The sequence below is a fragment of the Buteo buteo genome, chromosome 9, assembly GCF_964188355.1.
Source record: "Buteo buteo chromosome 9, bButBut1.hap1.1, whole genome shotgun sequence".
NCBI classification, from domain to species: Eukaryota; Metazoa; Chordata; class Aves; order Accipitriformes; family Accipitridae; genus Buteo; species Buteo buteo.
The window spans coordinates 17,484,199-17,503,862 of record NC_134179.1 but is presented as its reverse complement, the minus strand read 5'-3'; the positions used below and the strand labels follow the sequence as shown (position 1 = coordinate 17,503,862).

The 19,664-nt window shown below is 35.5% G+C and overlaps 1 protein-coding gene across 14 annotated transcripts in view; it reads left to right on the top strand.

Annotated features, from left to right (window-relative positions):
• The window catches only part of KIF16B (kinesin family member 16B), a 154,009-nt gene that overhangs the window by 82,406 nt on the left and 51,939 nt on the right, over nt 1-19,664 (top strand). For 9 of the 14 annotated variants that reach the window (XR_012651618.1, XR_012651616.1, XR_012651617.1 and 6 more), the window contains exons 18-24: nt 1,703-1,735; nt 2,091-2,144; nt 3,730-5,085; nt 8,523-8,693; nt 9,540-9,645; nt 10,167-10,217; nt 17,456-17,578. Coding sequence is in view for 7 of the 14 variants with exons in the window: in XM_075035506.1 (XP_074891607.1) it covers nt 1,703-1,735; nt 2,091-2,144; nt 3,730-5,085; nt 8,523-8,693; nt 9,540-9,645; nt 10,167-10,217; nt 17,456-17,578 (1,894 nt within the window). In the remaining 7 variants the exon portion in view is untranslated. Of the gene's footprint in view, nt 1-1,702; nt 1,736-2,090; nt 2,145-3,729; nt 5,086-8,522; nt 8,694-9,105; nt 9,206-9,539; nt 9,646-10,166; nt 10,218-17,408; nt 17,579-19,664 lie in introns of those variants that run through there. The other 5 variants (XR_012651621.1, XR_012651622.1, XM_075035500.1 and 2 more) reach the window with 5 other exon arrangements.

Sequence of the window (19,664 nt, the reverse complement as noted above, 5' to 3'; positions counted from 1 at the left end):
ATAGTGCCATTTGTTAGCCAAGCCCTAGGTAAGAAGTGATAACTAACATCTATGAATTCCAGAGGCAGCAGACCATAGCCGAAGCAAGGGCTTATTGAGGTATAGCTTAAAAAAAAAAAAAAAAAAGGCACATGGTAACGATTGAATTAAGCTTTTGCTTTCTGAAGGTCCCTTAAGATTGCTTTTTGTTCTCTTGCATAAGTTTCTGGATTTTGCGTTGCTGCAACAGAAATTGTGATCATATTAAAAATACTAAGTTGTTGTCATCTCTTCTTGTGCTGAAATATTGAGATTGTGCCCATCCTATAGTGCCCATCCTAGACATAGTTTTAATGCAAATGTGAAGGGGCTCTTGGTGAGATATTTACATGAGGTCTCTGGTTATCTGGAGTTGTGTATAAAAATCTACATTTGCTAATCCCTTAGGCATTGTAGAAGGCATTTTTTAGAATGAATTTGTGAGAAATAGGGAAAAATTGATTTTGTTAAACTAGTTTTTCTCTGCCATTGCAGTGGTTAAAGATACTTCCTGAACACGTAGGAATCAAAGTTTGTTTAAATTGCTTTGTAAACTTTAGATTATTGGTCTATTTTTTGCATGTTTCCAAGGGCAATTCCTTTTTGTCATAGGCATTTGTATGATTTTAGAAAGAAATATTAAACATAACCTACTTTTAAAAAACTTGGTTATATAACTGTGGTCATGACATCTTAAACTGCAGTTCCTCACATACTTAAAGTTAACTTGTGGTGCAGTCTTAATTTTTTTCAGTGTTTATGAACCTATCTCACTAATCTGCAAGCTCCTTAAGGTGTAACAGGTCTGAAGTAACTGGATATTTGTGTATTTGGTTGAATATTTTAGTCCACATATAGGTTCTCTATATTCAACCAAATACACAAATATCCAGTTATTTCAGACCCGCTACAGCTTTCTGAAGGTGTTTATATAGTTGGACTAAGTTAAGTAAGCTCAGAAAAACCCTGAAACTCTGAAGCATTAGAACATGTTATTCAGAAAATGATGCAACAGAATCACTGATATCTATCCCCTTTATTATATTGATAGGATCTGAATTCAGATTTTCCTTTTTTATTTAAAAAAGCATAGAGATATTATTTTCAGAAACTTCCTTAGAAAACATAAATCATTCAAAGGTAATTAAAATAAGAGGCCTTCTGTGGAACTGTAATAAGAGCTGATATTAAAAATGACATAAAATACTCTCCTGTAATTATTCAGAACCTTATCAAACTAAATACATTAAGACCTCAAAATATTTTAGATAAATGGGTTTGGATTGTGTTCTGTGCATGAGTGTTTCATTTTGCAGGAATTTGAGGTTTTTCAGCCCTGCTGGTTACATCATGGTAATATTTCGGGTTTCAGGTTTTTTTTTTTTCCTTTGGAGGAAAAGGAAGAACTGCGAGCATGTGGTAGCATACTTTTGTAGCTCTTTCCCTTCTCAGAAGTGGCCAAGTTAATAAACCACATCACTGGCATTTGAAAAATGTGTTTAGAAAGAACAATTTAAATTTTACTTTTGAATAGTAATGTGATGATTGTTCTATTAATCTAACCAATTTAACCTCTAATAAAAAAAACTGTTGTTGACTTTAAAAATCTTCTGTATGGCTAATGTTTTTTCTATCAATTCCTTTCTTAATTGATTGCTCTGTTTCCCTCTGCCTCCCATGGCAGTCTTTTCCCTGTAAAAGGACCGATCTGTCTAAGGTAGAGAAATTCAATTTCTATGTATTGATTGCCATGTCCGCATGTAGTTAACTTGCAGAGGCTATGCTAATAGTTTATCTGTCTTGTTTAACTTTACTTTTTAGATAGTTTGGGGTTTTTTTTTCAGAAATTAAGTTACTTTTCTGTTGTATTTGGGTCAGACAGCATGATATCTAATTTGTAACCCTAATGAAGGAAATATTTTCTGCTATTGTAGAAAGTAGTTTTTTAAAACTTTTGATTTGTACTATTGTTGTAATCTTCTAAACAGACACTGAATTGCATCATGTCTTCCTATTTTTTGTGATATTCAGGAATTAATAACCTTTTTACTGTGTTCTTGTTTTAAAATCAGGCTAGAATTTGAGAGGCAACAACGAGAGGAGCTTGAAAAATTAGAAAGTAAAAGGTAACATTATTCTCTGTGGTCTTTATGTACATGTGTGTGAATATATATACACATTGTAGACTCATTGAAATGATTAATTTGGAATCACGTCGTTACTCAGCAAGCAGAGGTTCCTGATATAAATAATTTTATCTTGTTTTATCTTCTGTGAAGATTTTGGTTATTTTCTTGAACTGCTCATTCTTACTGATCAGTAACAGACAAGCTGAATTGTAGCTAAATGTGATCTTTAGCAAGGGAGACACCAAACACAAAGGTATAAGGATGGTAGATCATACAAATGTATTACTTTCGCTCTTAACTTTCATTATGTTGTTCTAAAAGATGGCAAATTATATTCTTTATTCAGATCTTTCTTTTATGATTTAGTTGCCTTTGGAGTGAATCTTCATTAGGACAACTAATGCTATAAACTCTGCTTCTCTTAAATATAACTGTAGCATTGGTATGAGCATACTAATCATACTTATCAGGACGTTATTTAGAAATCAGTTTGAAGTGCAGAAGAAAGTATTGACCTCAGCTGGCAAATGGAGCTGACTGTTCTGGCTCATCATACCTGCTAAGATTTTTAGAAGTAATAGCTCTCACCTTGTTGCAGATCACAGCATTGATTAGATTCATAAGCTGAAAGACACTTTCTGCCATCTCAGCTTTAGACTGCTTGCTCCATTTTGAAAGAGCTGTTAATGTATTTGGACTAAGCTAAGTAAACTCAGAAAACCCCTGAAACTCTGAAGCATTGGAAGATGTTATTCAGAAAATGATGCAACAGAATCACTGGTATTTATCCTCTTTGTTATGTTGATAGGATTTGAATTCAGATTGCGCTTTAGTTGTTTTGCTTGTGCTTTAATTTATCTGATGTTAACTTTTTGCAAAATAACCAATTGACTTGCAGATTATCTCTACATGTATTCAGGTGATAGCATTATGGGGATAATGGTGACCTTCAAGTCTTAGTCTGTCCTCATTTGGAATCCACTAGAACCTTTAAAAGAGACATTGCACAGGACATAATAATTTATCTTAAAGTAATTTCTCTCTCAAATACATCTGTTTCTAAGCTTATAATCCTGTTTATCAATAATTCAGTTGGGTTCACCTAAAGAGAAGACATTGTTTTAATTAATCAGTTGGCTTAAATTTGGTGAGGCAAATTTCTAATCAAGTCCTTTTATACATGTTGTGTATATGAGAATGTATGTATACATAAAAATATATATTTTACTCTTCACTGTGAGCACTGGTGTTCTATCCATATTTTTATTGGATTTGACAGAGCTAATAGTCTAATTTTCTAATGTAAATGCTATGTAACATGTCTTCCTATAATTTCATATATCCACAACTTTATATGTTGAAATAGACTATAAAAATCTCTTTACCATTCGTCTCATGCATTGAAGTCACTTCGAAGCAATTCAGGATCTTAACCTGTGGCAAACCAAAACTATTAAAAAAAGAAACCATTACATATACTGCAAAATCCTTGTCCAAACATTTTTAACTTCTAAAGGATATGTTGTCTTTTGGAAAACAAGAAAGAAAAGTTTGAATTATTGCATGTAATTTTTTACTGTAGGAAACAAATAGAAGAGATGGAAGAAAAACAAAGGTCTGACAAAGCAGAACTTGTAAGAATGCAGCAAGAAGTAGAGTCACAGCGCAAAGAAACAGAAATAGTACAGCTGCAAATTCGAAAACAGGAGGAGAGTCTGAAACGGAGAAGTGTTCACATTGAGAGCAGGTTAAAGGATTTGCTGGCTGAAAAAGAAAAATTTGAAGAAGAGAGATTACGGGAACAACAGGAGATAGAGCTTCAAAAGAAAAAGCAGCAGGAAGAAATTTTTGCCCGGGTCAAAGAGGAGTTGCAGCGACTACAAGAACTTAATCATAATGAAAAAGCAGAGAAAATGCAAATTTTCCGTGAACTAGAAAAACTTAAAAAGGAAAAAGATGAACAGTATATTAAGCTGGAATCAGAAAAAAAGAGACTTGAAGAACAAGAAAGGGAGCAGGTGTTGCTGGTGGCTCATCTAGAAGAACAGCTTCGAGAAAAGCAGGTCATGATAGAACTCCTGAAGAGAGGGGATGTACAAAGAGTTGAAGAAGAGAAAAGAGATCTTGAGAATATTAGAGAATCTCTTTTGAAAGTCAAAGAAGCCCGATCTGAAGGTGATGAAAACTGTGAAGAGTTAGAAAAAGCACAGCATGATTTCATAGAGTTTAAAAGGAAACAGCTGCAACAGTTGACTATTTTGGAAAAAGATTTAGTTCAGCAAATGGATCACCTAGAAAAGGAACTAACAGATGAAAAAAGAGCTCTGGAACAATTAAAATTTGCACATGAAGAACATTTAAATGTCAAGAGAGATGATGAAAACTGTGTGGATGCCGTACTCAAGGCTGAGGAAGTTGACAAGATAAAGCCAGCGGAGTACAGGCTCCAATCTAAAGTACGCCAGCTTGAGTATCTGAAGAGTAATCATTTGCCAGCTCTGCTCGAAGAAAAACAAAGAGCTTCTGAAGTCCTTGATAGGGGCTTGTTAGGGTTAGATAATACTCTCTATCAAATAGAGAAAGAAATAGAAGAAAAAGAGGAGCAGCTTGCGCAGTATAGAGCTAGCACAAATCAACTGCAGCAGCTTCAAGAAACCTTTGAATTCACAGCCAATGTAGCTCGTCAGGAAGAAAAGGTTCGGAAAAAGGAAAAAGAAATACTTGAATCAAGGGAAAAACAGCAGAGAGAGGCACTGGAGCAAGCTGTTGCTAAGTTAGAAAGGAGGCACTCTGCTTTGCAACGTCGTTCAACAATAGACTTTGAAATTGAAGAGCAGAAACAGAAGCTTGCCACCTTGAACAACAGCTGCAGCGAACAGGCAGGTCTGCAGGCTAGTCTAGAAGCTGAGCAGAAAGCCCTTGAACAAGACCGAGAACGGTAAGTGTTGTGGTAGCTTCCATTTATTAGAACCTATCCACAAAAAGTGAATAATTTTATACCTTGGATGTTGAGAGAGTGACTTGTTCTGTGTCCCAGTATTTGAGTTTCTTCAGGAGTTTCAAGTAATTTACCCAGAATTGAAAGTCTATAGTTTTGTTTTAAAGGATTCTTGCTCACTCATTAATTTTTATTGTGTTCAAATGCTTATCCCATTCTCAGCAGTATAGTATTTGCATTAGCCATCACAGTACTTAAATAGATTATTTTACCTATTTAGAAAGCTCAGCCAACCTTACGTTCTGCCCTTACGAAAACATGTACCATCTAACAACTTTTTTCTCTTAAAATATTAATGTATAACTTTTTGTTTCTTTAAAGCTAGATGTTTGTTCAAGATTTGGAGACTGATAGTTATGGTAGACTGCCAACTGTCTCTCTCAACTGATGATGTATTGAACACTTCTGATATTCAAACAGGTGTAATATTTAAATTTTTGTTATTGGTTTCAGGGCTACATAAAATAGACTAGCCATATATCCCTGTAAAATTTGATGGTGGTTTTTAAGCTTATTGGAAAATATACAGAGGCTTTAATACAGCTCTATGTGATGACAAACCCTTTTAGGTACAGAAGCAATGTCATCAGTTATAATATCTGGTAGTGTACATTCAGTCTAAGTATGGGAAGCTCAGAGAAAAGTGATTCAGGTAAGGGAGGACCTTTCTATGGGGAAGAAGAGGAAAGAATCTTTTGTTTTATTTTTGGCCTGAGCAAAAATCCACTGGGATTAATGCATTTAGTCCATGCAGTATGGAAAAAAGGGCAGAATTGCCATTTTAAATGTGTTGTCTGATTTGCTAATGCTAGAGCTTTAAAACCTGTGATTATTGGTGAAACGATGAAGAGTTTTTTCTTGAGGTAGCATTTGTCATTTGTTTTTTTAATATTCCACTAATTACCTGACTCTTCTTTCATAAGCTCTCCAAACAGATGCTTGATTAGAAAAACCACCTAAAAAAAGAAAATTGCCTATAGCCAAATTGAAGAGCTCTTCTGTATCCTCTTCCTGTTAAACCATTATCAGAAGAGAATAGTTCCTTTCTATACCCTGTGTAAAGGTCACTTTTTCAACATTTAGAGCCCATTTTGTGTGTTTTTAGTCGAGCAGTTTCAATACTGATTTATCATTTTGTTGTGGATATTGCCATTATTTTTCATAATTGTCCTGAACATAAAATCTGGTTTTCTACACTAAGCATCTCACTTGACTAAAGTCAGCTATAAAGAACTGGAGGTTCCACAAAAATAGACAGCTTAGTTAGCCCTCAAGAGATTGCCGAGTTGTGTGATAAGTGAAAAAATACGTTGTCAGCTAGAAGACTGAGGTGTGGAAAAGATACCAAGAAAGTGAAAAGGTATCTCCCCCCCCGCCCCTTGGATTTTTTTTCTTGTTTACTTTGAAGTCCTCTTGAACAAACTAAATAAAACTTTGAAGTCTTTCAGTGAATTGCCCAGGGGCCTGAATAATTCAATTCGGAATGTTTTTATGAATGTTGAGGCAGAAGAAAATCTTAAGATACATGATAGTATGTTAAATGCTTCGGGCTACTTATTGCTCTTGTGTTTGAGTTTACACTTCACAGTACACAATGTCTTGGGTGCTATAGTAAACATGTGAATTGTATATGTTGCTTATTTATCTAGAAACCATTATGTGATGATGTGCTCTGGTTCAGATCAGTGTTAACTCTGAAAATGTTTAAATGCAATATTCATTTGAAATGCTCTATGAATCTTAAGTCCATCATAACTGGATAAAATGTTTTTTTCCAGTTTGAATGATGTTAGCTCAAATTCTTTTGCTTAGAGGGATGACACCCAAAACAATAATTTGAAGTTAACTTATACTGGAATAATGCATACATGTTTTGTCTTTACTGGCAGAGGTTTGTGGCAATAGAATTAACATAAAGCAACTGTAGAGTCATCTTTGAGACAACGGGATGTATTGCTGACAAGTGGCAAGGTGCACTTTAGTGTACTTACTGGTGGATGCATCACACGGCTGGATAAGTTTATAGCTATAGAAAGTGATATCTTTTGATAGTAGGATGTTTACAGATCAAGAGATAAGCTTTGTTCCTTTAATGTAATTCTGATTTTTGTGGTTAAAATGATTTTCCATAGATGCAAACACTCTCCTATATCCATCAGCCATTTTCCATCCACTTTTCCTCAGGATGCAAAATTGTTTTGCTGCTAATAAAAAGAAACAGATGGCTTCTGGCAGTGCTGCAAAAAGTACTCTAAAAATGAAGTAACAATTCAGCCTGCTTTACTCCAGCCTAAGCCTCAGCATTCATCATCTCTTTAATTTTCTGGTTTGACCTCCAGGGTGGAATAAAGTAGTTGTAGCATTGTACTTCAATTTAGATATATACAACCGTAGGATAAGTGGTAGAATCCCAACTTTACATAGTTTCCCCTCCTTTTGCGGGAACTTCTTTTCTTTTGTTTAATTTTCAGGTAAACTCTAGAAAAACAATTACCTTTAGAGATAAAAGTTGTAATGGAAATGGGGAAGATTATTACTATGTTACTAATATAATCTCAGCTACATTACAAGTGAAAAGTGTGTTCTACAGATAACTTTGTTATAATGTAGTTTAATTTGACTAGGTGATAAATATTGCAAGAAGTGCTTCTTATTTTAAACTAGATGCCTCAGGCATTTTCAGTCAAAAATACAGTATCCAATTTTACATATTCTATTCTGTGCATAAATCTGGTAAGAAATTTATTTGTTAAAAAAAATGAGGAGGTTTCCACTTCAAAAGTTGATTTATTAGGTATATATAAAATAAATACTAGATGTTTTATTTTGTATGTAAATTTTACAAAATACATATACAGACAAAAGGAATAACTAGAAAATAAGATTTATATGTATAGTATACAATTTAAAGATTTTCTTATAGGTATGTTTTGCCACATCATTGTTTTAGGTTGTCTTTGTTTTTTTGGCTTAGTGCTGTATTTTGAGTTTTTAATTTTTCCTCTCCATTTATTCTTTTACTTCACACTGGAAGCTAATAGCTGAGGTCATTGATAGAGGTCTGTAATGAGGAAAGTTTATTCAAGTGATCCTAATAGATAGGCTAAGTCTTATGAATTGATATCTAATGTGCTGAGTTAGATACCTTTTGTATTGGAAGTTGTTGAAGTTGTTTTATTTAACTTAATACTGCTGTTGCACTGTGGTTTTGAGCTACCTCTTTTCCTATCTAAATATTCTTAAAGAACAATTATGATTTTTATATCTTCATAAATATTAATACCCACAACCTTATATACAAGTATTGAGTGTAAGTACAGTACTTGCCATACAAACTATGGGAATCAACTCTAAAAGAAAGCAAATTACATTTTAAGATCTCTTTGTAGCCTGGACCAGGAAATTCAGCAGCTGAAGCAAAAAATATACGAGGGTGATGGAGGTCAGAAAGGAAATCATGGAACATTAGAAGAGAGACTCTACCATACTACTTCCCCTACCAGCCCAACAAAGCCACAGCCACCCGCTGCTCCACTAGTTGATGATAGGTAGGTAACCTGCATTTATGCAATGTTTTGGTAGGAGTGCAAACAATAGCTTTAGAAAAGAAATATTTTGGAAGATTGTACTGCCTGAGTTAGATTTTAATTAAATACTGTAATTTTACTTAAATACTAGTCTGGAAGTAAAATTAATTTTATGTATTTTACATTAAATAACCAACAGACTAATCTGTTGCTCCTGTGCAGTTTGTTTTGGAATAGAGGGTTGGCAAACTGTAGGCTACAATGTATTTAAATTGTTTTTGTGTTTACAGTTACTTATCTATATGGCATTGCTTTATATACACTTAAAGCAGCAATGTAAATGAAATTGTGTTAAGCCTTTTTTAACAAGGCAGCTGCCTGGTATCACTTAAAATTTATTTCATATCTGTTCCTTTTACACCTACACATGCAGTTGTTAGCATCAACTCTTGGAACATTCCTTCTGTTTGAAGACTAAACCTTTGTTAGCCCAAGTTGCCGATATCACAAAAGTGATAAAAGCAAACTATTAAGTAAGTAAAGATGCAACCCCAGCCTTCTATTTCTTCTTCATCTTCCTTACCTTCACTGCCACTTGTATGTAGAGCTGTACGCATAGCAGTGGCTTAACCTGTGGTCAATTAAATTGTCTAATTCTGATAACAAATTGTTAACTAGTGGCTGTTAAAGGAATACTTGCTCAAAAGTCCATGTTCCTTAAGGAGGGATAATACTGGTGTAATGTTATACCTGCCAATAAAGAGCTGTGCAGTACTTAGGGTTTACAAGTGTTTCAAAGAGCCTTTTAGCCTGTCTCGACTTTTACCTAAGAATATACTACTTATTTTTTTTTTCCCCCACTGAAAGGATAAATGCCTTTATTGAACAAGAAGTGCAGAGAAGGCTCCAGAATATTCATCATAAAGCAGAGGATAACAATGTTAGCCTGTCCTGGTCTACAGAAAGTTTAAAGGTGGGCAGAGATGGGTAGGAAATCCTGACCTTCAATGTACCACGTGTAACCACTGATTTAGTTTTGTTGTTCAATAATTTTCATGTTTTCCTATGTTTACTTAATTTTAATTTACCAAAAAAGTAAACAGTAGATCAGGGATATCAGTTTTAGATTTTGATCATCTTTTTTTTCCATTGGCTGTTTTCCATTTTTTTGCAGGGAAGAGTGTGTAAATGGCAATAGGAAGCTTGCAGATCAAATAAAAATCTTCATTTTATGTCTGTAAAATACATTGATAAAATTACATCGAGAAGAACAGTAATTGTTTATGCTTGCAAACAAATGCTCATTTAAAAACTGGTGATCTAATTAATCCGGAGACTGGGTTGATTGACTTCTAAGCCAGTGGCTTAATAAATATCAATAAGAAAATAGTTATTTTTGGCTATTAAAAAGAATGTCTCTTCCTATGAATACTTTTAAATGAACTTACACAAGCAAGGCACTCTAATTATCACCTGTACCTTTTTCGTTCTTAGGATAACGAGAGGCTTAATAATGGCACTGTTCAACGCAAGCTGAAGTATGAGGTAGGTCATAATTTGTCAGAATGAAATGGTTGTCTTAAATTATGGCATGCCCTGTAATTAAATTTCTTAATGTTTAGCTGCATAATTAGAATTTTGAATTCACAGCAAGATTAATGGCTAATGGAGACAGCAATGCATTTTGCCAGCTGGAATTAAAGTGATCTTTTTCAGATTGGGCATAACTTTTTCCTTATTTGAAAGGTGTGGTGTTATTGTGGATCTTTCTTCCTTGTTTTGTTATGATTCTTAATTTGGAACAGTATCTCTTTCCTGATTTTTAGAGGATAAAAGCATTTAATAAGGACAGATGGTCTGAATTCAGAATACCACTTCACATTTTTGACTCACAATGAACTACTGTAAGGGTGTCTATAATATTAGCAAGTAGCATCAGGCAAATTTGTTTATGTCATGAAAGATTCATACATGTATTTTTAACCTGAGGCTTAGACCCCTCCCGCCATATTTGGTTGCCTAACTTTTGCTTGAAACATGGTTAATTACTTATCTTGATGAATAAATCCTAAATACCTTTATGGAATTAAACCTTAATAGTAGGAGGGCTGCAACACCTCTTATCTGGAGTTTTTTGGACTTTTACACTGTTATTTTGAAACTGTGTTGGACTTTTTGCGCTATCTTGGATAGTATAGGATTACTTTTTTGTGCACATGTGGAGACTAAAGGGCATATAAATTCCTGCGTCGCTCTTTGATGTTCCTGTGGTTTTGAGTAAAGCAAATATAAACCAAGTGAAATGGATACTGTACAAATAAAATCAGTGGTGGGCTGGAAAGATCAACCATTCCTGAATCAGACTTCAATCACTTCTGTTGGATTTTTCTTTCTCTAATTTTGAGAGATGATACAATGATTTTACCAATTTTGAATGATTTTACAAACCTAATCAAAATCAATCCTCAATTTAAGAAATGTTCAAATTGGAAGGTTTTATAAAGATGTTTCTATTTTCTTCTTTTGAAATTCCTAACAGAAAAGTCAACAGGGGCAGCCACATTATGGCTTTCCATTTATGTCTAAAGATGGCAGTTGTGGTTCTGAGTTATGTGGAGAAAACGCAGGAGTAAGAGACCATAAAAGACAGAAGGAATATACAGAGATGTGGGATTTCTTTTCCAGTTCTGGAAGAATGTCCTTCCCTTTTACATCAGAGAAAGCATTTGAGAATGAAAGGGGTAATTCAGAACAGGAGAGCTTTTCTTGTCATTGTGACATTGAAAGTAGTTTAATTCACTCTAAAAATATTAATACTTCAAAGAGTAAGAACGTTCCTTATCAGAATGTCTTATCTACTTCTTTACAAAGTCATGACTTAAATAATGTGGCTTATTCGCTCTGCAAGGTTGAAAATTTCCATCATTTTGACGATAAAATAATTACTTCTCCAGATTGTGACAGCTCAAGAACTGAATCTGATTGTTCCCACTTGAAACAGCTGTCTCCTGTAGGATCCTTAATGGGTGCTAATGAGCAGCCTGGCTTTAAGAGCATATCATGCCTTCTCTTTTCTCAGTCTAATGTGCATTCTGAAATAATAACTTGTAAGGAAAACAGCCCATTTAAGACAGCGCACCTGACAATCGGAGACCAGTCTAGTAATTCTCAGCTTCCAACACAAAAAGCCTCTGATTTGATTTCTTTTAAGTCAATAGCTTCTCGTTTTGATGTGAGACCAAAACACACTTATGGTTTGGGATATCTTTTCAGTAAGCTTTCCTGCCTTTACGAAGATACCACTAGTCAGCTGCTCAACAGTACAGTGGTTTCTAAACAAATTAAGGAGTTGAGAGGTTTGTGTGACAGAAGCAAGATACGTGCACAAGCGGTATCATTAATAAAAAATCTGCCATTTATAAGAAACTTGCAAGTAAATGTATTCTTCAAGTCAGATATGAATCAAGACATATCCCACTCTACTGATGATTCCAAAGCTCATAGTGAAATTGTCATTCAGCCTGAATCCCCTCTGCAAGAGACTATCACAACGTGTGTAAGCACAGAAATCTCCGATGCCTGTGTGAGAAAGCCCTCTGAAGGATTTGCATGCTGTTGTGAAAACGAAGAGCTAGAAAACAGTCTTGTGTTAAGACAGAAATTTGTGCATTTTCCTGATGTTTTTTTGAAGCTTCAGGTCTGTTCTCTGGAAAAAGTGCTGGAATTTTTGAGTTGCGCCTTGCCTCAAATTTGTATTAGAATGGAGGAGTTGAAAGGTATATATTGGCTTGCTGTTGGCAATTGCAAAAAAACTGATCCGGAACCTGCTTGCTTGCTTTTGTTCAGCTCCGTTCTGTATGTTGTTGTTTCTTCAGTCGAACAAGACAACTTCCAGAGTTCCTTGGCAATGTTTCATGAGGTTCCCATCATCACGATAAAGGAGATTCAAGTTGGCTTTGCTGGACAGAGTATTAGTCTTCTGTGTTCTGCTGAAGATGGTTTACTCACAATATTTACCTATAACAAACACTTCACTCAAAGAATTTGCCATGACATAATGAGCATTTTGATTTCTACAATAGATGATGCTGTTTATTTAAATCACCAGCTCTTGAAAGATGATCTGATGCAGATTTCAGTTGACTGGACATCAGAAGTAAATGACTTAGTTTTTTCAAATGGAGTACAATTGTCCTGTAAATTCAGAACTGTATTAGCTGATCTAGTTTACTTACTCCATGAAAATATGGGAAGTATTAAACCTTTGTTAGGTGACATTCATGTAGTGCTGTATACCACAGTGAAAATGGACTGTGCTAAGCAGGCTGTGTATAGATCTCTAGTTCTTACAAATACTCATATAGGTCTCTTAAGGGAAAATAATGTCTTTTATCCTGCACCTAACTCTTTGGATGCTTCATGCCAGCGATCACAATTTGACATCCTTCAGTTGTACAGTTTGAGTGATATCCGATGTGTAGTTTTGCCAGACAAAGAGAATTTCACAAAAATTTTGCTTGTGTTTTCTAGAAGGAGCAAGGTTGGATCTGATTCAGGAATTGGTTTTTCTAAATACTGTGAAAAAGAAGTAAATACTCAACTGACAGTCATCCCATCAGTTCGTCAAAGCAGTTTGCATATCCCTTCAGAAATCTGGAAATTAACATTCAGTTCAAGTGAAGAAGCCATTTGGCTAATTATGCATCTGACTAGGTGTTGAAATCCAAATACGTTTAGATACATTCAAAATAAGAGGCTAATGAATATTGATAAAATCCTTTTTTTTTTTTTTTTTTTTTTTTTTTTTAATCAATAGGCAAAAGAGTCCTTTAAGCCTGTAAGGAATACCGTAGAGTATGTGCACACATCTTAATAAAAATCATTATTACTTGAGTGCTTCCTTTTTGTGGGTCTCTAATATGCTGTACATAAATTTCCTTGGGAAAGTGAGGAAATTAAATGTTTCTATCTTATGTAGTAGGTGGATCAAAACTATAATTACAACTGTGTCTTCTGATTTCCATTTTGGCTGTTGTTTCTGGCTCCCTCCATCTCCTGTCTGTCTTCATTAATGTCTTCTCCATTCCTTCTGGATTGCCTTTTCGTAAATCTCTCTGAGTATCTTTGTTCTTCATGCTTCTCATCTGTTTCATGCCCTTGATGTCAGTTTTCCAAAACATCTGCAATATCTTTTTTGTCTGACCTGTAAGGTGTGTTTAGGTTCCTATGGTACATTCACTGTATGCTCTTAATGCTAATGATGTTTATAGCTTTTATACTTACAATTTTAGGAAGAATAGCATTTACAATTCTCTTCTGCTTCGGAGTTTTGCATGAAGGATTATTGCACTCTTGCATTAAAGTTTGCCACAAGTGCAAAAGGAGTTGTGTTTGGCTTATTCTAAGTGTGTGTTGGCTGAGTTACCAGGAATTGATGGATTTGCCATATCTTTTTCCCTGCATTTGCTCCCTTTGCCTAGAGCCAAGAGAGGTTAGGCTATGTGGAAGTAGTGAAACAGAACAAGAAAAATGCAGAGAACATCCAATATTCTTTTTAGATTTTTTCCCCTGCCCCCCTTTTCTTGCAGGGAAGCCATGCATGGCTTTGTTAAGTCATTCCTGTTTATTTTGTCTAAATAGTTAGCTTGTACTTCCCCAGAATAGAACAAGTCTTTATATTCCCTTGATGTGAGCGTTTAAGGAAGATGTGAAAATGAATCTGCTTAAAGGGTGTAAACAGACATTGGTTGTGCTTTAAAATAGCATTTCGACCTTTGGGCATGCTACTATACCTGTGGTAAGGCAAATGTCTTGGGTTTTATCATCTGTCTACATGTTCCTCATGCTGTTAAATGGATGGTTGGCAACTGGGGATATTGCCTGACAGATGGAGTAGATTTATCCCTAGAGTTATCTGCATGTAATGTGCCCCTTTTTCCTGCTCGCTTCCTAATGTAATCTCACAGCATCACCAACTCCATCTCTTACAGTCTCTTTAATATTACAGTCCAAGAAATAATGGAACTATTGAACATTAGTAAAAGATTTCCATTAGTTGAGGCTTGCCTTTAGTTTAGTACAAGGTTATTCTTTACCTGTTACCCCTGTCAGATGTTCAAATAATAAATAAGCTGTTGTCTCCTATCTTTTGTTTCTTCCCTTGTAAGGGGAGCTGGATACCTTTTGAATCCTGTTGCTTGAATGTGCCATCTGCCTTGTTTGAGGAAGATGGTCCTTGGCAGAAAAAACAGTGGTATCTAATCTGAAATTCTAAATTCTGTAAGCATATTGCCAGTAGAGGTGCAATCTTCTACTAGACAGAGTTAGACTTCAGTCTCTCTACTAGTATAAGAACATTTCCCATTTGTTCTTACCATATGTTAAGACAGGATACTGTAATTCACGTGGGATTTAAAAAGAAATAACTTGTATTGGATGGGAAGTTGTGTCTGGAAGGATGAATGCTGGTTTGGATAGAGAATTACAGGGGTTTTTATCATAACAAAACTTTCTACTGCCTTAAGGAAGTCCAAAGATGAGCAAAATGTGTCATGTTATTTTGAGGTATGGTTTTTGGTTTTAACAGAAAAGGTATACAGGAATATCTCGCAGAACATGGGGTAGACAGAGTAGTTATGAGTTGGAGCATAACCTTGTGTCAGTCCCGTTCAAGACTGGCTCCCTCATTGGCATCACCAAGGCATTTCTTCTGAGCCTTGATGAAAGTTAACATTGAATGACACTATCTGGAAGGACTGCCTTAATCACGGCTGTTAAATGACAGCAATTTCTGCAAATAATTCCTTTTCAGATTATACCCCAAAGTTAAATGTGTGTGCATGTTGTGTTCCAGATAACATGGTTGTCCTCTTTTGTGTTTGTTTTTAAATCTAACTTGATGAATGTTCTGCACTTTTATGAAAAAATGACTTCACAGCAATATCTTTTATTCTACTGTAAATGAAACATAATGATCCATGTTTATGACTGTTGAAGCATTATTTAATGTATTAGGGTGTGTTTTTCCCAGCACTTTGTGTTTGAGATTATTTTCCTCTCTGACTATTAGCTGTTTGTAATAGTTCTCTGAAAATGACTGCCAATAAATTACGTGTTGACAGAGGTGGCTTTAAGAGTGACTTTATGGTTTTATTGTTGTTTTAAAACAGATGATATTGTTGTCAAGGTAATGAACTCCTCTTTCCCCCAAGGAAAGAATTGCTTACATTTCTATGCTCCAGAAATGAGTTCTAGCTGAAAAGCCAGAAGTGAAAGAAGGACAAAATGGAGTGGAGAAAATGTGTAAACAGAAGTCACTAAAAGTATTTTTTCCATTCCAATGCAATCTTTTTTTGTATTTTCACTAAAAAAAGAAGTTTATGGAAAACACCTAGATAAAGTCATTTAACTGGAACTAAAATTCACTTTCTTTGTATTTTCTTTTTCACTACTTTTAATGTTAACATTAAGGGAAATGACATTGGCATTTAAAATTGACTAGTAACGAAATAACAGCCTCCCCTTATCAATAGCCAGCTGAGGATGCCAGAAAGCTGTCTGTAGCAAACAGCATTCAGAGAGGCATTTATGAATGAGTTTCAAACTTTCCTCCAGCTCCTACACAGTATCATGTGTACTAGGAGTCACCAAGGAGTTGCTACAGAGAGACCAAGTGTCAATGAGCAGAAGCACGAGCCACGTTCACGTGTGGGGGTAGTGTTGGTCAAGACTGAAGAATTTTGACCAAGCAACATGTCTTGTGGTAGTTGCTAAGGGATTTAAAATGAATGCTGAGCATACAGTTTCTATATAAGCGATGGATAGCATCACTAAATACAAATAAATAACATGGTCATAACTTTAAAGTGATAGGTTTTCAATCTTTTTTGCTATCATTAACTTATATTTGTCATGGTGCTATTATTTTTTAAGTACAAGTTCATTAAGGTTTTCAGACCAAATATGTTCAACTGAGAAAGTGGAGGATTTCCTAAAAGGCAGTTTCTGTACTTATTCACTGTAACGCATATGCAACTTTGGGACACAGTCACTGCAAAGCATTAATGTTTTCAGCTGCAAAAGTATTTTATTTTTGTTATAACTTCAGAGTTACAGATTCCATCTGGCTGTCAGAGGAATGTGCCCTCATTACAAATACCTTTTTAGATCTTCTTGTCCAGACCATGCAAATTCATCATAGTTGAGTTTTCTGTTAATTAGATATCATTTAAAGAAAACAGTAGGAAACTGTTCTGACAGTGGATTGCTATGTTATCTATACGTTATTTAATTATAAAATAAGTTTGGATTTTTAAAGTGTAAGAGCTTTCTGAACTACCTAGATCCCTGGCAGCTTTGCATGATACTATAAACAGGTTTGTTATATAAAGACATTAAAAAAATATGGCTGACTGTTAAGGCTTGATTCATTTTTATTTATTTTTTTTTTCAGGGAGGGTTAATAGAAAGTCTTCTGCTTTCCCTTGGGTTTGATATCTAAGCTGAAAATGCCATTTCAAAGAAAAAGCGGTATTTTTGCAGACACTTCACCTTAATTTTTTTCATGCATTAACAAAATGCTAGGGTTTGCTTATAAAACAAGATCCACTTTGTTTTCAAAGAATTCCTTCATTTTAGAAATAATTTCTGCCTCCTCCATGCTCTCTTTCCCTGCTCTTCTGGCCAAGAACATTTTCTCATTTTTAGTGAAGTTATTTTCTTTTTTTCCTTATGTAGTGATTTTGGTTTTCCTTTGTTCTCCCTATTTGGTATGCACATGAAAGCGGATGGTCTGTCGTTCACTGAGAGCAAATCCAGACGACCTGAAGGACCCAATTAAAATTAGTATTCCACGCTATGTCCTGTGTGGGCAGGGAAAGGATGAACACTATGAGTTTGAAATAAAGGTAGGTGCTTTTCAGTTGCTTCTCCTTAATGTTTGGGGTCTCTGTACATATGTTGCTTGCATTTGTACAACAATAGCATCATAGTAGCAATAATAATAGAAAAATGCCTTTTGTTTAAAACCAAATAGTTCTAGTTTGCTCTGTCCAGCTGTCGGTGTTCACTGTGACAGCATCACAGTTAGCAAAGATGGAAACAGCAGCTGGAAATGCATCTGAGAATCTGTAGATTCCAGAAATCACCTTACTAACCCCAATGAAATGTAGTTTTTGTTCCACTAAGTGCAATTTTTGGTTCTGTCTCTTTCTGTTGTCTAAGTGGCCTCAATACTGTTAAAAAAGAGAGGCTGTGAGAAGGCATGCACAATACAGGACACTACAAAGACAGGTGTTTTCCAAGTAGATCTATTGTACACAGGAGGTCGGTGGTCAAACTCTTGGGTAAGCAGTTCCAGATCCAGTATCAAATAATTCAGTTGAAAGTGTTGCTGAGATGAGGATTAAATGCATATTGGTTATAGGAAAGCCCATTATTTAGATGCAAGTGTCAGGTATAGAAAATGATTAGACTTGCAATATTTACCTGTACTAATGAAAGCATAATTAAAGTATTTTGCACATATCCACAATAAAGGCTTGATTGTTTTTGGGTTCTCTTTGTTGTTCAGATTCTTCCCACCCTGCTTTTCCAAGGTCTTGCTTCTCCAAAGTGTTATCTGCTTCCTCTCCCTTCAGTTGATCTCCTGTGTAGAAATGCTGGAAAAAATGCATATTCATTATGTTTCCTCTGGTACTAAGCCAGTGTTTTTTCAAAGCAAGATGTGAAGTCTAATTGGAAATGTGCTCTGAGTGCATGTGGACATGTAGCATAACTGATGTACATGGCATCAGAGACAGAATTGGCAGCCTTCTTCACTGAATGTACTGCCAGATGCTTTGCTAGCTCGTGTTAAGTTGGAGGAGTGACCTACCCTCACAGTGTGCAGGACCATTTTTGAACTATGCGCACATTCTCTTTTAGAAAGCCTTTTATTAAAATGGGTAACCTTAGCTCTGAGCTAATTAAATTTTCATCTCGAAACATATTGCACAATTTGTGGGTGGAATACTTCCTTTTACCTTTTGAACTTTGAATTTCCTGGAGCCAGCGAAAGCCCAGAGCCATAGAGCTGGTGAGAGAATAATAAGTGCATACAAAACTTCCCCAAGGACTGTTCTAGCCACCAACTATTTTCAGCACACGGGATTTACTAAACGGGGTAACGGTTAGTGAAGGTAAATACAGTAAAAAGGTATTTTCTCTTTCTAGTGGGTTGGTAGATTTCTTTTCCAAGTATTATCCCTTCATCCCTAGGACCCATGTAAGCAGCTGCAAGACCTTAGGATGAAGGAACAGTTAAAGAGTATGTGCAGGAAGACTTGGACTTACCTGGAAGGAACTGTGATAGAAGAAAAAATGTTGGAAAGGGGTAGATTTGTAAACAGGAAACAACAGGAGGATATATAGAGGAGAGATAAAAATGCATATGAAACTAGGCTCCAGAAGTTCTGTTGCTTGTATTTTGTTTCTATGAGAAGCAAGGCTTGCAACCTAACCTCAGCAATGGCATGGAATGAGCAGATGCTCTGGCTAAGAGTGGTGTATATGGAATGGCTATTCTCTTCTGTCATACTTGCCAGTACTGTCTTTTCTCTCTCTCCTGTGCCATTTCTAGGTCTGCCTCTAAAAGATACTGCTGCTTAAATAGCTGCTTTGATGAAGTTCAGAGCAACGAAATGGATGACATATGGGGTAGGGAAGGGGCTATCACTTTAATAATTGTATTCAATTGCTGTCAACTTCCTTAGAGCACTTTTATTGAAGTTCCTATGGTCCTTAGTTCGGCTGTCTTTGGGATGTTTCTTACAGTCATTCCCTTACACAAATCGATCAACTGTTTATGCTTTTTCCTTTGCCTCCAGGTCTCTGTATGTCACAGTGGGCTGCTTTTGCTGTGGTCAGGATTTGGCTCCATGCTACAATCCACGGATGTTCCACAAACTTTTCTATTTTAAACCTTTCCCCTGCAGAGCTCCCAGCTTTAATTTG